The sequence below is a fragment of the Chelmon rostratus genome, chromosome 6 (assembly GCF_017976325.1).
Source record: "Chelmon rostratus isolate fCheRos1 chromosome 6, fCheRos1.pri, whole genome shotgun sequence".
Lineage (NCBI taxonomy): Eukaryota > Metazoa > Chordata > Actinopteri > Chaetodontiformes > Chaetodontidae > Chelmon > Chelmon rostratus.
The window spans coordinates 22,334,652-22,359,020 of record NC_055663.1 but is presented as its reverse complement, the minus strand read 5'-3'; the positions used below and the strand labels follow the sequence as shown (position 1 = coordinate 22,359,020).

Genomic DNA, 24,369 nt, shown 5'->3' with positions numbered 1-24,369 from the left:
AAACAGGAGTGTTCTCATTAAATAACAGGCCCCATTTACACTTGTCATTTCTTTAAGTCTCACAATAACATGCACTCTAGCAGTTAAGTTCTAACAATTAACAGTTAGCAATAATGGCAAGATAGCTAAGAACGATCCATAAACTAACACTAAATTGTGGATGAATCCATTAATTAATTAATGGACTATAAGTGACACTACAGTTTTATCACCAGAGTTGTTTGGAACAATCAGATTTCAATCCGCCTTGAAAGCTTCTTGGATTTCACACTAGTTTATTGATATCCGATAGCTATCCACCCAAGACTTATGAAGTGACTGTGTGCAAATGGAGTCAAACAAATGGGTGTAAACCCAGTGAATGCTCAGGCCTCTCTATCCTCAATAACCTCTTCCAGTCTGAGAAAAATTTTGGCTTCCTACTGTCTCAGCAAAGAGGAAATCTGACTGTTGCTCGTCCTCCTGCAGTCCGATTTTCCGAGCCCCAGAGTGAGACCAGCAACAGTGCCAACTCCAACTCCTGACAGTCCAACATGCCAGCACCCTGGCATGCAGCACAGACCCTATCAGTCTGCTGTGTTAACACCGGCATTGTCGGCCTGCTTTCACACCCTGAATAGACGCAGTCAAATGGCAGTGACATGTTTTGGTATTGTGCAGAGAACTGCAATAATATCCTGTTCCTGACTTTACACTTCATAATTCCATGAAAGGAACTGGAAAGGGGGGATGGCAGTCCTCCATCTGGCAACCATTGGCCAGGCGCCATTTTCCCAGTGGACACGATAAAGCCCAAGTTATTAATTAGATCCATTTGTCAACATAACATCATTTCTTCTCTTTTATTTACCTCTCACACTCGTTCTCTCTTTTTCTGTCCTCTGTGACTGTTCTGGGATGACTAATAGCAAACAAACATGTCCATAATGAAGTTTGCCAACACACTCTCTTGGAAATAAAAGACGCCCTCTTAGAAAGGAAAGAAATGTCAATAATTGGCTGAAGCAAAACAAGCTGCTGAAAGGAAAACTGGGTTATCAATCAATCAGCAACTTGGTCAATCACAGTCCTTTGTCACATGACTGGGATTTTTAGCTCTTTATCTGGGACTGTTTGCTTTTCTGCAAAGGAACACATTAACACACGCATCTGTGCATCCATGCTTGAACACATGCATGTTTGGCAAGGACAGAGTCATGTTATGTTTTGTGTCTTTAGAATAAGATCATTTCATGTCAGCTATTTTCAAGGACTCACTTAAAGGATAGCTGCACTTTATTACAACTTGAGTCTGATTTCTATCATTTTGGCCATCGTTTCTATTACTTAGGATAACATTGTACTCACGAAAGTAATTGCAGAGATCTGGGAGTCGAGAAACATGAGCAGTAAAACTATCTGCCAAGTTGTAAACAAACTTAAACAGTTTAGCCAGATTACCAAAGCCACTATGTTTAGAGATGGAAACAAAGTGAGTGCACCCAAAATGTTAGCAATAATCTTTCATTGCACAGGAAAATACATGGCGACTGTGATAGGTCAAAGTTAAACCAGAGTCACTCTGTGAACTGCGCTGGATGTTTATAACCAACAGCTTCCAAATAAGTTTGGCAATGCATTTTGCCCCATCTGACTTCTTTTTAGCAATATCACCACAGTCCTATATCTCAGCAGTTAACTTGGTGAGGACAATGTTATTATTACTGACAGGAATGATGGCAAGGAAATATTGTTGCAATAAATCAGAATTATGCTTTAAAATCAGGTCATTATTTCTTGAAAGATTAAATTAGTTGCATAACTTCATAATATTGTCCATTTGTTCAAAAAGATTTTGAGGTTTTGCTGTTGCTCTCTCTGGATTTCTTCTGGAAAAACACTTGTGGCAAAGCATCTGAGATTACGAAAGCCGTCTTTACCTTTCTCCCTGCCTCATTGTTATGTAAGTTCATCAGGCGGCGCGGGGTCTTTTTAATCTCGCGGGCATCCACGAAGCGGCGAGAGAACTCGATTCCGTACTTGATGTCAGCTGAGCAGCCTCCCCACTTCCAGCCTTCCTCCTGATTGTAATACCCCTGCTTCTCGCGGTCGCAGCCGCACTGGCTCAGGTTGCCCTGGCTGCATGCCGCTGTGATAGCGTGGGCCACCCCTGCCGCTGTGATGGCGTAGGTGAACGCTGCTTCCCGACTGCCTGAAGGAGGGAAAAGAGGTCTTTGTTAAGAAATACTGGAATGAGATGAGATACTAGCACTTTGTAGATGATCTCAGACAACTGACACTTTGAAATTGTTGTTTTTCTTTCACTTTAGCTTTGAAAAAAAAAATTACAACGCAGCATATGTGTAGCACCGGTCCCAAGCATTAAAGACACATGTAGACATATGTCAAAAGACAGATTGGACAGCAGTTACCCATCCTGCCTCTGTTTTGTGAACCTTTAACCCAAATATCTAACTTGAAAAAGCTCCCAAAGTCTCCATAGCAAACTTTAAACGCACCAGTCCAGTTATATTAGGAGACGCAGCAGAGATGTTGACCTTGATAAACAGCACAGACATTCCAAGTCTGCTACGTCGTCTTGATAAGCCACCAATTTTTCCTTCCCTCTCCTAAACAGCTTCCCTCCTGCACCTTGGTAGAAATGTGGTCACATTTCCGACCGCGAAGTCCTTGGGCCTGGCCTGCCAGAGTGCAGTGTTGGAATTCCAGTGTGGGGAGAGCTGGTCTAGGTGCTGTCCAAAGTGCTGAATTCCTCTACAGGAGCACCTTGTACTGCTGCCCACACTGCAAACAGCTGGGGTCTGCAGGTCTGGCTGCCTCACTTACACTGCTCACTAACACTCTGGGGAGCAAGAGCCAGAAGGTACTAAGACCGTACATAATAAGACTGGCAGCTAAACGCAGACAGGGAATATTTTTACCTGTGCTGTGTGTCATACTGAAGCACTGCAGTGCGAAAATCTTCTAAATCTAATTTACGTACAACGTGCTTTTATTTGTCACATGTGACCCGTCAAACTTAAGGATTACATTACATGATTCACTCTGAGCTGAGTAAACTCTTTCACTGCTTGGGCTTGTGCCATTGGATAAAATGCAAAATGCACCGTCATAGAGTAAAAATAAGACAGTTTCAGGGTTCTGAAAAAGTGGATATTTTACACTTAGTATTAAATGATCAATAAAGAACATTTGAGTAATTTAGTGTTCTGGAAACTTTTTTTTTTAAAGGCTACTTTGATTGTTTATTAACATATTGATACATTTTTCAATTAACTTACTAATTGTTTAGTTTATAAAATGTCAGAAATAGTTTAGTCCCAAACATATTCAATACAGAATGGTATAAAAGGAAGAAAACCTGGCCTAAATGATTAATTGATTGATCAAAATTGCTGTTGATTGATTTTTTTTTTGTCTCTTGACAAATTGTTTCAACACTAAAACAAGTCAAGTTTATATGATAGAATCATGTTATCATTGAAGATGAAAAGCAGCCAATGGCCTATGGTGCATATTTAGCCAAAAGGTCGATGACAACAGCCATGCCATACTGTTTCTTTATCCTTCCAAATATCTCAGAATCCTCTGCTACTCTCCTAATGGCTACAGAGAGCTGGCTTAAAAGGCCTCCTCTGGTCTAAAACAGACTGTGGGCTATTACAACCCCGGTCTCCCTTCAACTGGCAGTAATCTGGAAGGGGCAGAGCTGCAGAAACAAGGCTAACCGCAGAGCAGGGGGGAATGTTTTGTAAGTCTTTTGATGTATGTTGTGTAATGTACTCAGTTGCAATTATTTGAATCTCTCTAGGTAAAATGCATTTTTTTTCTGCACTTCAGAGAGCCAAAAGCTCCTTGATGGTTGATCATTTCCTCAGTGACTTTAAGAGAAACAGCCAAGAAACTTCACAGATCAGTTTGGCAACAAACTTCAATGTATTACTTAACATCTGAACAGTAACTCCAGTGTGGGCCTGGTGAAGATTTGAGTGTGAAGAGAAACAATATATCAAATCCTCTGAGGCTTGTTGATTTGTAAGTTAAGTCTCGTACCATCTAGTAAGAAGAACTGTAATCATTTTTGTTGCATTATGAATTATTAGTGAATATTAACCAGTTAAATGGTAGAGCACTGTGTTGGGCTGCAATTTGCCTCAAAAATGTCAGATGTGACAGATTTGCAATGTTTTCAATGTAATTACAGTTTTGAATCTGCTGAAACACCAAGTGAAGTTTGGGACTTTATAAATATTCAGTACCCACAATAAATAAACTGTCAGATATTGCAGACATACCTACAGTCTCGTCCACCAAAAACAGAAATAATATTCTAAAATGAGCAAATGGAGGATATGTTTACATCTGCAGCAGCAAAGTACAACAATAAAGTGGAAATTATGAGGAAACAAAACACGCCTCAGAGACATGAAAGAAGAAAATACACAATGGACTGTGTCATTTTGCCTGAGCAAATAAACTTTTAACAATTTTAAAAGTTACTAGACGTAAAATCTTTGCTTATTTTACCTTATTTAATGGGCCCAGACAGTGCGGTCAGATAGAGCCAAGGCTGCTAGCGTTAGCTGGAGTCTAGCCGAGGCATGATTGCTTTGCATAAAGCAGAATAGTAAAATGTGCTTGTGCTGGGGTTTATATTTGTCTATTGCCTAATTTTATGGAGCTTTTTCAGCATTTAAAAAGTAATTTGCTTTAAGTACTTAAATACTTATACTTACTACTTATAAATAAACTGCTCATATGCAGTTATTTGCAGCTGTTTTTTTATTTCATTTCCTCTTCTCTCTACAGAGGATTGTTGCACCTCTTATTCTTGTCTCATGGCGCATTTTCTTCTGAACTCTCGAAGACGTTTTCACCCAAAGCCACTGTTAATTTCCTATCTTGGCAAGTGGTGCTGCCGCGCTAATACCATGGCCACAGGTTTGCCCGGTGGGGACTGACTCACAACCACTTGCTTCCTTGGTTAGCAGCGGAGCTGTGCCCCACCAGCTTGTGGTAATATTCAGCTGCCCCCACCTCACACACATGCACAGATGCATGCGCGCAACCGCAATGTATGTGCATTGACACGCACGCATACATATGCACGCAAATGTAACCGGCCACATCATAAAAATACACAACACACTCACACTACCCTCCACCCTCACACACATGCACTGTTAAAAACACATTTGCACATAGACGCACAAACAGAGCGTCACTGTAATGTTTAAAACAGGATAAAGGCAGTTTCCAGAGAAAGGGTGGTTCCCTGTGCCGTAGATGCATGCCCATTTCTGGGCCCATTGAGTTGTGCTGCTCATGGGGAAAATGATGATGATGGGGCTTGTTCTGGTTGTCACCCCCTGGTGGGTCTGGCTCTGCCAAGACTCTGCCTGGCCATAATGAAAGCCAATTACACAAGCCATGGAACTGTGGCGATCAAGACCCTCTTTTTTCTTTTTGCAATGAACCAAAGAAGACATCACAAATCAGATTCTTAGCACTTAAAATATGTTGCTGAGGATAAATATCTATGTGCATGGAGCATTCAATCTCAGTCTTGCCTATTCATTCCAAATTAAATCATATTTTATGTGACGATTCTTTCAATGATTAAAGAAAAAACAAACAGAAAAATCTAAAGTTATTCACTCCATGGATTTGCTTAAACTGTAGAAACACATCTTTTCAGGTTAAAGTAAGTAAGTAAGTAAAATGCACAATGAATTGATTTGAATAGATTTTGGTGGGCCGAAGTGACAGAAATAAAAAAAACCTACAGGTTTTGAGTGCACTGAACAAAACAACATTTTAACAACAGTTCTCTGTTGTCTTGTGTCGGATGTTATGCATTTTACTCCCTCAGGAAAGGAAGGCCCTGCTTTGTTCAACAGCCATGCGGTTGATGAAATGCGGAGGAGAAAAAGCACCCATAACAGCAGCAGAAAGCCCTACAGAGGCTGGCCCCAGAGTCCTGACAGCCCTCCAGGAGGAACCACCCTGGGATAGCCTCGCTAGCTGCCAGTGGAAAATTGGAGTGACCAGAAAAACCTCAATGAACTTGGAAACATCCAGGAGAGAAGAATGGGGGAATATTAAACCAGATGTCTAATGGAGTTTAGTGGCAAGTGTCTGCTACACTATCCAAGAAAGTAAGGAAGAAGAGGATCGGCCTTGCCCCACTCACAACAGGTACAGTTTATAAAGACGCATAAAATATCTTGATATATCCCTGTGTCAGGGACTAAAACCAGAGATGTAGCAAGGCTACTGACTCAGTATGCCTTGGCCTTCACATTAACTCACCACACCACTTTGGACACCGGCCCCTGCTGCACTGCCCGTCGTGTCTTTTGACCATCTGCCGAAAGTGGGACACAAAAAGAAATCTCTGGATGTAGTGGCTCGCCGCTAAGACGGCAATCTGTGTTTAGAGCCGGAGGCAGGCACACCGCTAGACAAATTTCACATGACACAGCACAGGAGATTTACAACCGACGACACTATACAGGCAGCGCTGGTGTAGCATAGACTAGCTGATGTTGTAACACTGCCGCCGACCTCAACAGGCCTCGCTTTCTTCACCGCTCACAGGCCATGGTTAGACTATGTTGCTGACAAGGAAGGAAAGGGAGAAGATATACTGACGGAACTTGGACAAGGGGATGTGGAGGCCACTGCTGTATCCCAAAAACAACCCAAGGTCAGTTTTGTTGTGTTCCTATCCCATCACAGAGCACAGAGTAGCTACTTTATATGTCGTGCCTTGTTAGCTTTTTAAATCTTGTCTGCTGGGTGTTAATGTTTAGTTGCTGTCACTGAAAAAGCTACTGACAACCAGAGGTTCCTTGTTTGTGTCAGCATTGTTGGACCGAAAACTTGATTTTGATTCTGACAGTTGAGTTTCCAGAAGCAAGTCGAGGGTCTTGCAGGCTGAGCTGCAGTGAAGCATGCCGACATAGAGCTGTAAGATACGACTTAATTACTGCAAAGGTGAGAAAGAACGGATATAGTGAGAAGATAGGAGAGGAAATTCAGCGGATGAAAAGGGGCTGGAGAGAAGGAGTTTGGGCTGGAATACTGGTGGGGGTCCTGCCAAGCCAGAGGAAAACACACACATGCACACACACACAGACCGGCAGAGCCCAGCAGTGCAGCTGAATGGCCTCTCTCTACACAAGACAAGCCTGTTGGTGGAGCAGTGAAGGGGAAAGCTTTTTAAAGGCCCCCTCATCCCGGACATGCACTCACACCCCGGGGACAGAGGAGGATTGGATTGCATAAGAAATTACATCTCAACAACACAACGACACACTGGAGTTTTGGAGCTTCATATCCATTAAGCACTAGGACATCCTGTCACGGACAAATGGCACTACAGTGAACAAAGGGGAAAGTGTCACCTGCTGGTGGCCAGGAGTCTTTACACTTGTGGTGATGTTGACTAACAGGACAGGAAAGTTTTGGGTTTTTTTTTTTCCGTCTAGAGGACATGGCACTCACCAGCCACTTTGCCTCAATTACTACACTAATGTTGTTAAGGTGGAAAAGGGAGATAACTAAAGTAGTTTTTCTGGAGCCGCATGCAGATTTAGTGACTTTAAATTAAATCCTGTTGAAGGTTTTTCTAATTATTCCCCCTACCCTCTGAGCCTCGCCGCTCTTCAACTCTCCAAATAAGTGTCCTTGAGCCAACCCAAGAAAGTCCCCACTCTTCATTGAAAAAAGCAAAACTTTGTACCGAAAGATAAACTCAAAATATGAAACACACCACCAAAAACGTCTGCAGAAGAGTGAGTCGAATAGAAATCTGATATACTTTTAGGCTTTTTGTAAACACAGTTTGAGTTCATGCACATTCCATCAAAAACAATATTTTGTTTTCCACCTTGTACATATACATTATAAAGTTATGACACCAAAAATGCTGAAAACAAGCTCTGACCAACTGCGAGCCGGCGCTGGAACTATGACTCCAGGGCCCCATGGAAGGGGAAGAAAGTTGGAGGAAAACCCCTAGCTTTGTATACCAATCACTGAACTGACTAATGCGCTCTCTACTACTGTTTTCCGTTCCGCTTTATGTACCGTTGCTATGAACATATGCTCCCAGCAAATTATAGACAAAGTTGTGGTCCGTGAGGTTTGCAGCTTGAGGAATTAGCACAGCCATGTTCCTGTACAATAAAATAATATTGTTTTACCAGAACTAGGCTCCACATTCTCAGTGTACTCACATCATGGAGCTGAGGAAGTGACACGCTTTGGCTCAGATGCTCACTGTAGGGTCCCGACTTTGATTCATATAACAAGCAGGGCTTTGAGAAGTAAAGCTAAAACAATTATGAGGGTATTTAACGTTGCCGGTATTAAATGCTGAGAATCTACGTAAGCTGCCTCCCAGGCATAGAAGATTGGGCTGGCAGAAAGCATCTCAAAAGCATCCTTTTTCTTCCCTGATCTCCCTGAGGTGGAGATAAAGCTTTTTGACTGAATACCAAGACTTGCTAAAACAGGCACAAATCCTTCTTCCCACCCTTTCATCCTAATAATGAGACCGAATCGGGACCTCACCTGCTCAGATCTGGAACTGTAGGCCTGTAGGTGCTGTACATGGTAATCATCAAGTTCATTTGAGGACAGTGTTGAGGATTTTCCTCAATTTCGATCCCATTTGACTTTGTTTCATCTTCAGTGGAAACATATTTACGGAGATACATCGTATCATTGAAGATATCATTATCGTCATCACTGTAATCAGCTAGTCAAATATGCCACTGATGACATGTTTCCTTTCTAATTCCAAAGAAACCTCCAGACCCAACATTTCCATATTCGTTGATATTCATCAAGCCTTCAAAGAAAGCCCCAGGTCTACTGACTCTTCCTCCTACCAATGCCTCTTTGCCTCAAACCCACTAACTCTCCCACTCTCTGCGCTCTCACCTAAGTGGGCCAGTAGCGGTGTGATTGTTGGCACATGTAAATGTCCAGTGGCGGCCCTGCGTGTAGAGAATACAGTGATCGGCCTGGGATTGTGTGGAACAAAGCGCACTGTGAGATTACAGTTGATCCTCTCGCATCCTGTTTCCTCCTGCGTCTAGCGGCACTGGCAGACACAGACAGACGCAGATCCCACCGATAACACATCACCGCGGGGTTGGGAGGGGCAAATGACACACACACACACAGGGGCCCGAGGGCCAGGGCCCAGAACGACCCCGGGCCGCGTCAGCAGACAGACGGTGGGTGGGCAGGAGAGAGAGCGAGAGAGAGAGGGGTGAGGGAAAGGAGAGGGACCCCAGCTCCCGACACACCCACACAGTCTGAGACAGAGACAGAGCTGATGAATGAACAAGCAAAGGGGCCTGGCGATGATAGCGCTGTTTGGTCGCGTAGGACGAGAGGCCCCACCCTGGATCCAGACGCATGTTGTGGGCAGGGGATGTGAGGCGAAACATTGGGAGAGAACGAGTAAGAGATGACCTTTACTGAGCCGTGATGACCACAGCCCACACACTGTAGAACAACAAAACATCAGACTCTCCTATCTGATAAAGTTAGGGGAAAGATCCTACACACTGGGACACACATACTGCATATACGACTGCTCTGTTTCCTCTGAACTCACATAGAGGAGGGCAGAGAGGATTACGGCTACCCACATGATGATGGGCTGAAAAATAGGCCTTTTATCCACCACCGTTCCGCCATAACACAATGCACGCATCATTTCCACGCCGTTATCCGCATGGCATAAAGTCCTTGGCCGGCCGGGAGAGAATCTGCAGATTTGCTGGTAGCTCAGCACCACAAAGCATCTCAGACATTTTCTATTTTTCTGATAGCCGCCTCGATGCAGCATCCTTTTATGACAATGACTGAACAGAATCGGGTTAACGATTACATATCTGAGTTGATCACTTGCCTGTAGGGTGCACAACCAACAAGAAACTAATCCCACAAAGGGAAAAACCTTGGCGGCAGTGAGATGATTGATGAGATTTCGGGAGAGTTCACCGGTGTCAAAGTATTGTGTGCTCTTGAAAAACCCCTAGTTTTGAAGAATGAGCTTTGAGTCTTTAATAAGATAGTCCTGGGTAAGCTTATATGTCAAACAGGGTAACGCAGTATCTTCAAGCAAGTTTAGCTGAAGCTCCACTCCCTATGATAGCCTTTAGAATGTGAGAAGTAAAGTTCATAGATTGACTGTTTTTGAGAATTTGAATAATCATTGGGTGGACAACGTAGGTGGCTTCAGTTACACTGCACAACTTATTTGCTTTCAAGGAAAGAATGTTTATCCTGAAGCTGATATTTAACTTGAATGTCTGTTTTTAAGATTGCATCACCGCAGGACTTAAAAGGAGTTTGTTGAAAAAGTTCAGCTGGTCGAAATTAATATTTCAACTCGCATTTCCTTTTACTTTGTCAAAATGATGAAACAAAGCACGAACGGAACCACATGGTCATTCGAATAGATTTTCTCGTCCGTTCATTATTAGCCTTAGGTTGGACTGTGATGTTGTACTTGTATTCTGCGGGGATATTATTTCACCACAAATGACCATCAACTGATTCCGAGAAGGGGAAGGAGCTCCGCCAATGCATTTATAATCTGCAAGTATTTTGTTGTCCTCAAACCGGGAGCTGGTAGTGCAGCGTATTAGAGGAGAAATGCTAGCTATGTGGGGGGGAAGCAAATGAATGGCTATTTTAAGCTCTCAACAACAAATCAAATGTGAGGATCATGATCATTGACTACTACTGCTACTGTAATTCTTTTTAACTCCACCTGATTGAATGTATTAAAGGATTGTGACTCATAGATTTTTGCCTGTGGAAGCTGCAGTGTGCTTCTGTTATAACATCAGTACAAGTGATCTGAAACGCCAAAGAGGGTTGTTCGGGAAAATTTGATTGACAGCAGAATGATTCTTAAATAAGAGCCTTCTTTTTGAGTCAAGAATGATATTAACTTTAACAATGGAAGGAAAATATGCACTGATTTTCTGTTGTTGTTCAGAATAGCTTAAATACATAAAAACCAAAATCCAGGGCATCTATTGTCTCTGGCACAATGCACCCAAACCTAAAAAGACTCCAGAACCTTCAATCTTCAACAAATTCAGCTTTTTTAAAAGGGTATGGAATGTGAAACGCTAAGCCAAAATCCAAGATCTTCTATCAACCACATCCTCATTGCACTTATCCTCCTCCACTGTTTAAACTGGGAATACAAAAAAAAAGGGCCTCATACTGAGTTATGTCTGGCTCTATCTGTTTGTAGTGACCTTTCCCCTCCTCTGAGAGGGAGCTCTGCTAGACGGAGTCCTGCATCTCCACCTCCCGATCAAGTACATGCCTGTCCGAGAGTTCTTTCCACACAAGTGGGCTTCAATGAACCTGCTGACTTAAACATCCTTTATGTGACTAGACGCTGATTTGGCCCCTGCAGTCCCGGCAGGTGGACGGCCTGCTGCCATCACCACACACTCACGCTGGGAGGTGATACTGTAAAGGGGGACGGGAAACTACAGACAGGAACACATTGTCTATTCTCCAGCCTCCCTTCAGCCTAAGCTGCCACATTTGATCATATTTGCATTTGTTTTTGCTAACTGCTCAGACAGACGTCTCTTATCCTGAGAGTTTCTTGTCATTCAACGCAGTTTGGGGCAGCAGCTCAGTGCCTATCTGAGGTAAATGAGAGAGAAACAGAGCAAACTGAAGGGAAAGCGAAAGGGAGAGAGGCTTGATTTAGGTCACAGAGCAAAACAGACTTTTGCAGACTTGCATCTTTTCTGAAATCCTTTTTATGCCAAAGCAACCTGAATAAAACAATGTCTTGCCTGCAATTCTACCTCAGCATGTCGATCTGGTCTGTTAAAAACAGATAATTCTGGCCGTTGTTGGCACTGCTGAAAAAACACACACAGCAAAAGCCCCACCTGCTCAAGTGCTGCATCTATTCTTGTGCAATAAGCCAGAGGCAGCATGATTGAACTTTTGTAATATTTCACTGCCGGCACAACAAGAAACCTCTTTGAGATGAAAAGCATGAATCAGGACGGTGACAAACTGGCTGGAAAGTCAAACAGAGAGTAACCAGAGCAGGCCATTTTATGACAAGGGGGCCAGTGTTGGCCTTTGATGCTGAGAGTAGCCGTTGAAAGGTGTCCATTTTCAAGCTCTAATCGCCGACATCAAGTGCACTGCAATTGGAACAGAGCTGTAAGGTGTTCATGTAGGTCTTTTAAGTGAAGGGCATCTCTATTACAGGTGGTTAACCAAAGGAATGTCTGATGGTACACAAGATCAGGCTTTTTTTAGTCAAGTCAAAACATATCATCGAAGAAGGGGGAAAAAATACACACGTCCAGTAATAGTGGAAACAATTACCAAAATCTGAATCACCGCGGTTGCGAAATAGAATAAATGGAGCAGGAGAATAAAGCGTGTTCATTTGATACTGTATGTGTGTTGAAGTTGAGGCATGGGGCAAAGATCACTCTCTGGATCTACAACACGTCAACTTATTATGTGAGATGTGTAACAGGAACCACATGGGGCTTTCGATGCACTTCACGCGTGGGTGAACACGCTTAAACATGCATAATAAAACAGCATCAACAAATCACAGCCATGGGATCGGTCTTGACAGAAATATTTAAAATAGAGTGATTCATCCAGAAGCCAGGCCAAGTATTGTGATTGGAGGATTGACCACGTTTGCCATTCTTATCCTGAAACCCCCTCCTTTTCCTCCTGACTCGCTGATGGATTTGTCTCTAATTTTATTATTACTTCTTAATAGACTGCAACAAGCCACTCAATAACACCCATTTCTGTTAGCACAGGATAATTCATTCCACATTTCTACTGACTGAAGGTACCAACTCATGCCAGCACCAGAGCAGGGCACATGGGGAGGACTGCTAAATCTGCTTCTGCAAAACAGAGAAACTGCTGAGGGATAGAGCTGCAACAAGCGCGGGGATGCTTTCGTTTTTCCATCAATCCATCTACCCTAAAGTCTTGTGTTCTGCAGAGTGTCAGGCAACGGGGAAGATGCCAGCTGAAGCCATCGTCTGAACTGAATACACTTTCCTGTTAACAGAAGAAGAGCTAAATAAATATCAAATGACCAGCCTTTGTAACCGAATCACCTCTGCTGAATGAAGATATCTCAGGCTCTGTAATGCTCAATAACCCGACTATTAATGTGTGCTCTCTTGGAAAGCAAATGTAATACCATGGAGCAGCTCCAGAACAGAAAGACTGCCTCCAAGAGCAAGCAACACAGAGAGAATGCATTAGACTTGCGGTCGGCTGATCTTTACTTCTTGAAAAAATGCCGACATCTCCTCCTTCCAGTCCAAAACTAAGACTGGATCAGAGAGCGGGGGGAAAGGTTTAGTGTTCATAATTTGGGGGATTTGAATGAAAAACTTAAATGGGAGCAGAACGGGAATAGCTTTTCCCCTGTACTTGATTATGATGATGTGGGAATTTGCAGATTCGGAGAGGGGATTGGAACATTTCGTTGAAGGGGTGTATTCCATGATTTCATATGCCATGCTAAAGAATTCCATAATGCATACAGACATGGTCCGAAAACACGGTTATATCTTCGCCGATGAGCAACGAACACTGGAAACTTGCGAGCTGATGGCAGTTTGACAATAAGGTGTTGAGAGAAAACGCTAAATCGCCCACTTTTCCACAGTGTCTGACTGGCAGCGGAGCTCTGCAGTAGCTGTGGTGTCTGTGGTCTCCCGCGATGACCTAGTGGGACACTGCTAAACTGAACGAGCACTGTCGGACTCCAACCGACAGCCTTCCCACCTACAGCAGCGGAGAGCTTGTTCCCGCTGCATCAGGATGCAGCAGCCAATCACACACCTGTGTCCAGCAGTACATCTTCTCCCAAAGTTTAGGGAGAACAGATGCAATGTTTAACTTTAGCCATCATGCATCTATATGCTAATAAGTTAATTAACTTTGAATATGCTGAGAGGAAAAGGCTTGAACGTCAATTAATAGGAAAGTAGTGAAACTGTGAACGACTGAGAACACTTTCAAGGCTAAATCTGTCATCATTCAAGGAACTGCACTTATATAATCTGTATGTTACTGCAGGATGAGCTCATCCAACCTTATAAATGTGCAGTAGCTACCCCATACCTCATCCATGAAAAGGTCAGCTCAGTTCTACCCAGTCTTCTCCCTATAAGTAGTTTCCTGTGTGCATGTAAGTATACTGAGAGAACAGTAAAGCTGCAGAGCAACTTGTGAGACGTATGAAGAGTTCAGATCAAATCCATGTTTAAAGTGAACAAACCAGCACCACTTTGTTTGATATTCTCTTGAGTGCCCAAAAACAAGATTTAGGAAAATAAATCAAAATGGAGATATGATTTTTCCAAATTAACCCTTCATATATGAGAGATGGTGATGGTGGGTGGCACAGCTGACACAAGGCTGGTTTTAATAGATTACAGTTAGTCTGTAAGACAGAAGCGCAACATATCTCTCCACCTGCATGTCTTTTTTTAAGTGCTAAGCACAGACCCAGAGAGAGACCTGAACACATCACTAGGCAGACACGAACTCATTGCAGCCACCCAATCAGGTCACCAGCTGAGGTCACAGTGACCTTGACTTTTGACCTTAGACCACCCAAATTTTATAATTTCATCTTTGAGTCCAAGTGAACCACACGTTGTGTCGAGAAATGCCATCAAAGCGTTACTGAGATATCACGTTCACGAGAATGGGATGGACGGAAAGACAGACGACCCGGAACCACGGCGCCTTCAGTCAAATAACAAAACACTAATTTCATAGTTTGGATAATAATTGGTTACGACAAGTTAGAAAGTCAATATTACTAGACAGCGAGTCCAACATCAGCACTTAACACTGGTTTCAGTCATCAACTGAACCAGGTTGTCTAAACCAGCTATGTGAAAGGGAAAAGTCAGAGATTTTTAATTATTAACCAGACTGGAAATGGAACTTTTCAATGCTTTCACTTTTTCCTTGTCCAATAAAGTGGATTGGATCATGAATATGATTATACAAGAGATTTGTTTAACCATCTGACTTCCCATGTGCTCCCAACATACATCAAATATTGTAATTATCTATAATATTAATGGCCAAAACATCCAAAATCAAAACCTTTGTGCTATTAGAAAAATGTTTGCAGTGGTGTTAGTGATTAAGAGCTTTGTGATTACATCTGGGTGTCAGAGTCTGTGGCTTCCTTTCAAATATGCTGGCAATCCATTTTCCCTATTTTAAATGTGCAATATCAAACAACATATCTCACAGTTCACTCAGGTAACATCAACACACCTGTGAGAGCTGAAGAGAGGCTCAAAATTTGGCCGTTTCAAGTGTCCTGAATGAGACAATGCCCGGTGGTGAGAGGATTTCTCAATTCAGTTCAGCTCGATTTAATACAACGTTACTTTCTGTGCAACTAATGTTCCAGCCAGCGAGGAATTTATTGTTCATCTCTGGACTTTTGGCTCGCTTTTTACCCCAGTTTATCAATAACACATTTATTACACAACAATATTTGTGTGTGGATGGGTGTGTGTTCTTGTTTCGATCTGTCACTTGCCAGAGATAGAAAGAACTCTTTCGTTTTTAAAGTTACTGAGGTTTTTAGGACTACGGAGTCTGATTTTGCACTCGTGTTAGCCTCTCTGAAACCATGAATCCGAATCCTGATCACAAAACCAGTGCACAAGCCTCTGTTTAGACAGTTTACTGACCCTACAGACAAAGAGCGTCTGTTTGTGCCTCAGTGCAGCTATGGGTTCCGCATAATATGCCAACACTGTCAAAAGGCACAAACGATGCAACATTTTCTCCCTTTTACCCCCGTGGCATGGAGAAATTAATCTATTCACTTGAAGGGGAGAGGAAGAACTCGGCACTCCTGCATCCTTGTCGCAGGGGACTCATTTTAATGCAGGACATTGAAGAAATTCAAGATTCAATTATTTCTCATTAGAGCAGAGCTATTGAGTGAGATTATGGAGCCATAGTTGTCAAAAACTGTATTTTAGATAGTTCAAGTTTTTGCTGCTGGATGTGTTCTTTGAATTTATCAGATAAACATAGCATTTCATATCTTTTTAGTATATATTGCAGGCATGTGTGTTTCAAAAATAGCAAGAGAGAATCACGCAGAACAAAAATAATTGAAAGAGCAGGAAAGAAAAAGGCCAAATTCGCTATTCGGTAACCTTATTCGGTTATTTTCTTTATTCATCAGAAACCTAAATCAAAAATATCTTCGTAAATCTGCCATGGGAACCCTGAGCACATCAAGTTCCACACTGGTCTGAAAGGAGACGTCATCGTTGGAATACTTTATTCAGAGGGCCACCAAGATCCATCATTATTGGACAATCATGGCAACCCAGTAGTCATCGCTCTCTGACCAGAACTGGACACCAACAGTCATGCGCTCATGAAGCGTTTATTTGTTCAGATCCACTATGGAAACCAAACAAGAGCAAAGGCGAGCATGAATTTCAGATGACGGCATTATGGGATGTAGATGTTGCGTCGCCAACGAAAAGTGGAGCCCGCATTAGGGTCGAATGGCGTCAGCCCGATTGAGTGCATACATGTAACTCTGCATGTACATCACAATCGTGACTGAATGTGTGAATCAGAATAAATGTAGATTTTTAGACTGATGCTTTAGGTAAACAGTATAATACATAAAAACACAAACATCAGTCCTACAGAGCAGACACGCAGATGCTTCTGATGAACAAGTGCCTAATATCATTCCTAAATCTCTACGCCCTACAAAAGCAGGGGAGGAGGAGAAGAGGGGATGTTGAGTGTTGAGGAAAACAACATGAGCTCCATTACAAAAGAAAGCGCCACATTCACAACAAAGAAAAAATGCTTTTGGCGAGGGAGCTGGAGCTAATTCAGCTACTCCTTAAGAGGGGTGATTGTTAACAGAGCCACTGGATTAAATGCACAGCCGAACCGCAACGTAATGGCAACAAAGCATCTTCTAAATGAAAGGAAATATATAAAAGTCCCTGTAAAACAAAAGCGATGCAAAAGCGGCTCGCTGAATGCCAAGTCCCTCAAACAAAAGCATCGTAAATGTAAATGTTTGTCTGCTTAGCGTCTTTTTCAGCATGTATGTGCACACTCTCGTGAGCCAGCCAGGCATGGACACAACCAATTTTGCCCGATTAACAACAGATGTGTCCATCTACTTTGGTTCGACAAACGTTCTCTGCAATAACACCATTAGTTGTCTCCTCATTTGTGATATCATTTTTCAACCATACGTTTTCCCCATTAGGGCTCCAGTGCCTTTCGGTAGCTTTTCCATAACTTTGGCATAGCCAGCAATGGACGGCATGCTGCTAACCAACAGGCTCATTGCAGGACCTACATCAACAGAAACCAGAGCATGCTGGAGAAATACAACATTGTCAATTGAAAAGAGGACAACTAAGATGGGTTGGAATCAGCAGTACATGAAGTCCTCTTGAGCAATGCCAACGCGAATGGCTATACAATAGAGAGTCAAAGAGACTGTGTGTTGCTGGTTTGAGTTTTGACTGTGTGATGTGTGCAGCTTGGGTTTGGCTTGTGAAGAGCCATATTTCATGGGGCTCAGAGGGTCGGGGGTTGGTACCACATTTTTGATACTCTTCTTGTACTGTTACTTAAAGCTGAGACAATAGGATGGCTCGAAACACTCATTATGTAACTTCTCTTCACCCTTCGATTGAAAGTCACAGGCAGCTAAAAAAGCGTCCCGTATACACACAACATCCAAGTTGTAATCCCTTTTTTGTTGTGTGTTTTCATCTGCTGTGAACAACACACACACACACTTGAAGATCTGTCACTGATAACATTCATACTCTCATGCAGTGACCTTATCCCTTACACAACACTCCAAACCTTACAAACCTTAACCTCATGAAACTTGATATTCCCCTTAAATTATCCCTTTAGCAGCTTCAAAGTTACACAAACATGATTCCATACTGTACAGCAAATTCTCATATGGCACAAATACTGCTGTCGGTTTGCTCCAATGCGTCATAGAAGCAGTATTTCACTCATACTGACGACATACTCAGATCTGCCACATTTATTGCTGCAATCAAATGTAAAATCTCGTCCATCACTTTAAATGCATGTACCTTTAATTCAGCATGGTATTTGGGGGATTTCTGGAAGATCTTGGACTCAAAAAGTCTGAATTTGCTGCATGTTGGTTGGTTTTTGGTGTTTGAGTTGAAAGTATAATATCAATCAAGATGGGTCCTGTATCATTACCTACTTTTGTGGTCCTTCCTTGTGTTAAAATCTGATTTTAAGATTTATTTTATGTTCTTTGGTTGTTTAATTACAGGTTAACCTGACCATGTCCAAGAGTTTGAACAAAGCTCTAATACATAACATGCATTTGTCGTGTTCTCACCACCAGACTGTCCTGCAGGGTGGAGGACGTAAACCCTAAATCAAAGTATTAACTCAGTCCTAACCTTACATTAACGCCAGTTCATAAACCTAAATTCAGTCCTAGTTCTAACCAGTGAAGATTTGACACCATCTGCTTGTTGCTACTTGCTCATTAAACAAGTGATTACTGGCAGAAATTACATCACTTTGCAAAACATTTCCTCGATCCAACTGCTAAAGCTGAAAAAAGTTCTCAGAAGGACAGCCACATAGGAGCGCACATACACAAATACACACATACCAACGCACACTGTGCCCTTTCCCTTTTGTGATAGAACCCAGACTGACCTACTCGCAGCTCCTGGCCGAAGACTGTCCTCTCCCCCAGCGCCGAACAGTTCCAGCGTCCATATCGGAACTGGTATTGACACTCATTGATGCCCATCTGGGCACCTTCGCCCACAACAATGATGGCGTCCGGGCGGCTCTGGCAGATGGCCCGCTGGCGAGGCGCCAGCCCGGGAATCTTGTTGCAGATGATGTTGGCACCCAGAGCCACCACCGAGGACAGGGCCCTGCCAAAGTAAGAGGAACACACGCGCACATGCATTTGCACAGACACATGCGCACAAAAGAACACACATGCATGCATGCACGGTTGCACACACACACACACACACACACACACACACACACACAGACTCAGTTAGAACTTCCAGAGGATGGTCAGACTGACTCACTTATGTGAGACTCTCCAGGACAGGATTCAATTCGACCAGTGATTGATGCAAGTTCCGTAATGAAGTGAAAGCTGTGCTGCATGAAAGTATTGCTATTTAATGGATTAGAGGTAAATCAAAAACCTGAAAACTTAATCCAACACAAAATATTAAAAATCATACAGGGAAACAGCCCAGAGAGAGAAAACAAGATGCTTATTTGACTGCTGAAAACGCCATTCCACACTGGTTTGGATGGTGGGAGTTTGAGTAAGGAGCTGCGGTTTTTGTGTTAATTGTTAGGTAACACAGCGGCGCGAATAGCTGCACTTGACTCTTACGTAAACACACAGTACACCCTTGCTCAGCATCTTGTGATGTAGATGCAGGATTGACTTTTTAACCAAATGTCACATAAAATATTACTCCTTATAACTGTATAATTATGTGTTTGAAAGTTATTCAGGGTGTAAAGTGCTGCCAATAACTTTCATGAGAGACTACTTTTACTTAAGCCACATCCTAAGACTGGTTTGAATGGGAAACATGTACGGTTTTCAACACTGGCCGCCTTAATTTGTGATGTATAAATGTGCTGTGCAGAAAATGACACACCTCCTTCTCAGTTCTCAGCTAGGGAGACTCCATCTGATCACCCGATGTGATAATATCAAAACACATGTTAAAGATGGTTTTTGCAGCCACTGAGAAAGCCAAAACAGATTACAGCTACACAAAGCGCCGACTTTCTCCACGTCTCTGTTTACAGCCCTCGAAACCATGTAGATACATACTTTTCAAACATGTCAGGGACAGGGAGCCATAAATGAGCGCGGAGGCAAACGCGGGCTTTGAAGTATGACGTCGACCTCCAGAGGCTTCACCGCAATCGGGCCAATCTAACGCAGGCAAGTTGTGTGTCAGCGAAATGCGACAGCGGCGTAAAAGGAGCGACGGGGAGAGACAATGAGAGAGAAACAACGATTTCTGTGGATTCTAGTGCGCAGTGAACATGGTAGGAGACCCCTGACTAAGAGCAAAGACATGACCGTTGATTAGAAATCGCTCTTGGACAATCACGCTCCCTTTCCACTGGTTGCTTAAGTTCCTCCACAAAGGCAGAAAAACATAAATCTCAATTTCAAACACATAAGTTCAAATAATTCCTAACTGCTGCGAGACAAGTATCTGTTACCAGGCTGAGGACTGCATACATTCTCTTGGTCTGCTCGGTGCAGTCAGGGGAACGAACTACAGCATATAAAAGGGAAAGTGTCTTGTGTATACCGTTGATTTAGCAAACCCCGCTCTAAAAAATACCACAAACGCCAGTGGAACCAAGAAGGTTTTTTCCATTGCATACATGTTAAGATGTGTACTTCTAAAAAAGAGATGTCAATGAAAGTGACAGCATAATTCATTACTATACTGTCAGACTGAAGACTGTAACTTCCAAAATATACAATGATTTAAAATGAAAACTTGAAGGAAACAAAGAATGCGTCAGGTGCATGCAGTGTCTGCAGGAAACATTCGGGCCTGCTGCTGCTGCTGCCGCTGCTGCTTTCAGACCCTCTTTGCTCTCCCTGCTGTTAAACAGGCGTGAACTCCTCTGACCCTCTGTGACCCTCTGCTGTATATGTTGTTCTTCATGGCAACAGTGACATGCAGTCTGTACAAACCAAAAGGTCGCGCTCATTAAGACAAGTAATCTGCAACTGGAGAAATTCACTGCCTTTCATAATGAACGTTATGGCTGAACAGAACTGGTTTGTTTGCGTAAATCCAAAGGCAGTTAAACACATTTGAGTCACGTTAGATCTCTGATATTTCAGAACGCTGCTTTAAAGCTAACACAACAACAGCACACTGATGTTTTTAAGTCTGACAAACAGAACTCCTAATAACTTCCCCTCTTGGCTCTTTCTCATGCCATTCACCTGCTAATTCACAGAATCACAGTCTAGCACTGGCAACCCAAACCATCAGACAACACCAAACAGAGAATTCCAGAGCTAAGCTTTTAAATCCCCGAAATCATCAAAGTGCACAAATGCGATTCTGTTTGCTTAGCGTGTACTCTGTGTGTACGCCAGCAGCTTGGGGGCAGCTCACCCACGGTTACAGACCTGCCATCAGATAGACCTCCAACAGGAACTCTAACAGCTCCTGAAAATGTCACAGAATCTGCCTGTTTAGATGCTGCAGCTGCTATCAATAAATGGCAAGCGTGTGGTGCAAAACACGGAGTATGATTGCACGTATCAGGTGCTGCAGCAGGGAGCTAATGCATGAACTGACGCAAAGCGAGCAAATTGATCAGTGATGAACCTGTGACAGATGAAGGGTGTTTTTGTTGATTGCTAAGCAACAGGTGGCATGACTTTTCCCATGGTTGAGCCTCAGATACTGTAGAGTCCATTCTAAAAACTCTAAGCAAACATCTGACATTTGGAGGCCACATTAGTGTCATGTTTTCATCCAGTCTTTTATATTGTTGGATGGATTGAACATCAGTAAACTGGTTGTGCCCGCTGGCTTTGACAGCTACTGTGTGCAGGTCACAGCTTCACTTAGAGGTGGCACAAATCTTCATCCATAATCACTTGAAATTATTTTTGATAATGCATGTGGTACTGTCTGTGTTATATTAATCACAAAACGCGACTGAAACAAAAACACATCACACTAACCATCCAACTTAACACATCAGAGAAACAGACGACACTGACAGTTAAAAACATAGCTGATCAAAATCAAATCAGGGGTCACAGATTTAATCACAGGATAGTTTGGCCTTAATAGAAACTACATGGCATACACGGTGCTCACAGCCACCTACTCCATCACATGGAACACTTTGAACCTAACTGACACACTTTTAAGCTCCCGGGCATGCATCTTCTACCGAGGAATGCACTCACAAAAAAGCCTGAGACACAAGTCAAGTGAATGAACGTTCTTCTTTTTCCAAGAGCGGGAACTTCTTTTAGCGCTGACTGATCCCCCCTGCCCCTCCTGCTGCTACTTTGCAAATATAAGAGCTTAAGATGAACAGCGCACTGGAGGTGTTTAATTCATTAATTCCGCTGTGATATTAACAAAACAGAGCGAAAACGGTCGGATTATTGCCACTGGAGCATTAAGTGGGAAATTCCTCGATGCTGCAGTGTGAGGTGTGCAATGGCCCAAAAGCTCTGCATGGTCAGATCATTTTGCTGACGGCTCATTTGCCACCCACAGCTCTACAGATTTTACAGCTTCACACGCCAGAGTCGTGCAGCTTCGAGGCATTGCTTTATTTTGAATCCATATTTATACGCTGCCCTCCAGACGTATTTCCCGGTTAATGCTCAACAGAAAACACACTTAAATAATCCAAACAAACAACGGTATGCAGTTTTAATGTGCAAGCCTTCACTATACTTAGCAGTGTAGCCCACTTTTAACAGAAAACCAAAAACCACATCTATTTCAGCATCAGGTTTGGGGTCTCCGGGCAGCAGAGGAAGGAGCGAGGCGGCATGGGTGAGTAATTATTTTGGAAGCTTTAAGAAAGCCAGTGTTCTCCTGCAAGAGTAATTTCTCGTTTAACTCGAAGCCGCAGCGCACTACAGCGTCAATCACGTGCGCGCTGCAGGCAGATCTCCTCAGATGTGGGTTCAAATGATAACATCGCAATACTGAGAATTAAGCAGAGATGAGGTAATGCAAAGATAATATTTCACACGCTCTGACAGGTTAACGGTGCTCGCATGCGGCAAAACGGCCCATATTGTGTTAAATTCTCCTCACGGGAAGGGGCAAAAAAAAAGCAGAATCTCAGCATCCAATTGTCTTGAACATCTCTGCCACTCTGTGGCCAAAGCGAATCCGTGTAGCAGTTACCAAAATGTTTTGTTTTTCCGATCTTGCAAAAAAAAAATATGTGCAACACGACAGCCAGACACAAACCGTCGGCGCTTACTCGCAAGACGTGCTCGTCCGCCAGCAGACGGCACATTAGCGGGTTCAGGTTTTCACCTAATTAGTTTATTCCCACGTGGATCGTTTTCCCGGCGATGTTTCCACCGATGAGTACTCTCTACGCGACTTTGCGCTTGTATAACATTAGGACGCGTGTGAAAAATATCCTAGAATTAAAGCACATTTACTGCGTAAAGTTGAACTTTTGCTACGCCTGCTCCCTGCGCCGATGACACAATATAAGCGACTTCAAATGAATCTCCAATCTGTGGACGCGGACGGCTAAAGGCATTCACCTCAGAACCGGCGTTTAATGGTTAGGAAAGGGGAAATATAGCCCGTTGTCCGGCGGGGAAGCTGCACGGGAGCGAAACCAAACCCGTGCGTCTTCGTGTTGCTGAAGGATGAGCGCGCGCGCACTCCCTGAAGTTAATTAAGGACCCCGTTAATTGGCTCAAACTTACAGGTAGCTGCCACTCGTCAGGATCAGGAAGATCTGTGGATAATAGACTGACAGCAGTACACTGCGCGACGAGAAGATGATCATGATGACATTGAGCAAATGGCCACGTTCGGATTGAGTGAGACGACGCGGACAGGATGAAAAAAAAAACTCCCTTAATTCCCGGTTTTAAGTCCCGTTCGCACAGAATGAAAAAGGTGCTGTGCGTCTCCTTGTCTTTGGTGCGGTGGCTCTACGCAGCTCCAAGCTCCCAGGGCCGTGTGTGCGCTGAGATTGGCTCTGTCATCTCTCAGCGGCGGAGGCTGTTGCACAGTACTGTGGGTTCCCGAGCCGGAATGATGATGGTTTTAGGGATTTTGCATGGCAGAAAAGTGCCTCTCTCCACTCTCATGAGAGTCGTGCCTGCCATTGGGCAGGGATAGACACTGCTATCCGCCCACTTTGCCACAACGGGACAATAGGGTGACACTGATCCGATCTCCGTTGGACGTGCAGGAGGTTTCATTCATCATTGCACCCCCCCCACTCCACCCCGCACCCCCTCCACCACCCCACCCCACCAGCCAGCCAAAAATAAACAAACATAGACGCTGCTTGAGCCTCGCACCATCATCGCAGCTCCATGTGCAAAAAAATCTGCACATTTCTTTGGCAGGATGTGTCGTTCTGAATCAACAAGTTGGTGTCATGTTAAGGCACAACAGCCTCCGTAACAGGACAGATATGATTCTCCTAATATTT

At 43.3% G+C, this 24,369-nt stretch overlaps 1 protein-coding gene across 1 annotated transcript in view; it reads right to left on the bottom strand.

Annotated features, from left to right (window-relative positions):
• The window catches only part of wnt7bb (wingless-type MMTV integration site family, member 7Bb), a 28,109-nt gene extending 4,350 nt beyond the window's left edge, over positions 1-23,759 (bottom strand). The window contains exons 1-3 of the mRNA XM_041938317.1: positions 23,630-23,759; positions 18,829-19,055; positions 1,920-2,191 (exon numbers count right to left, since the gene is read on the bottom strand). Of these exons, the coding sequence (XP_041794251.1) occupies positions 1,920-2,191; positions 18,829-19,055; positions 23,630-23,712 (582 nt within the window). The 5' untranslated portion in view covers positions 23,713-23,759. The remainder of the gene's footprint in view (positions 1-1,919; positions 2,192-18,828; positions 19,056-23,629) is intronic.
• Positions 23,760-24,369: the final 610 nt, after the last annotated feature.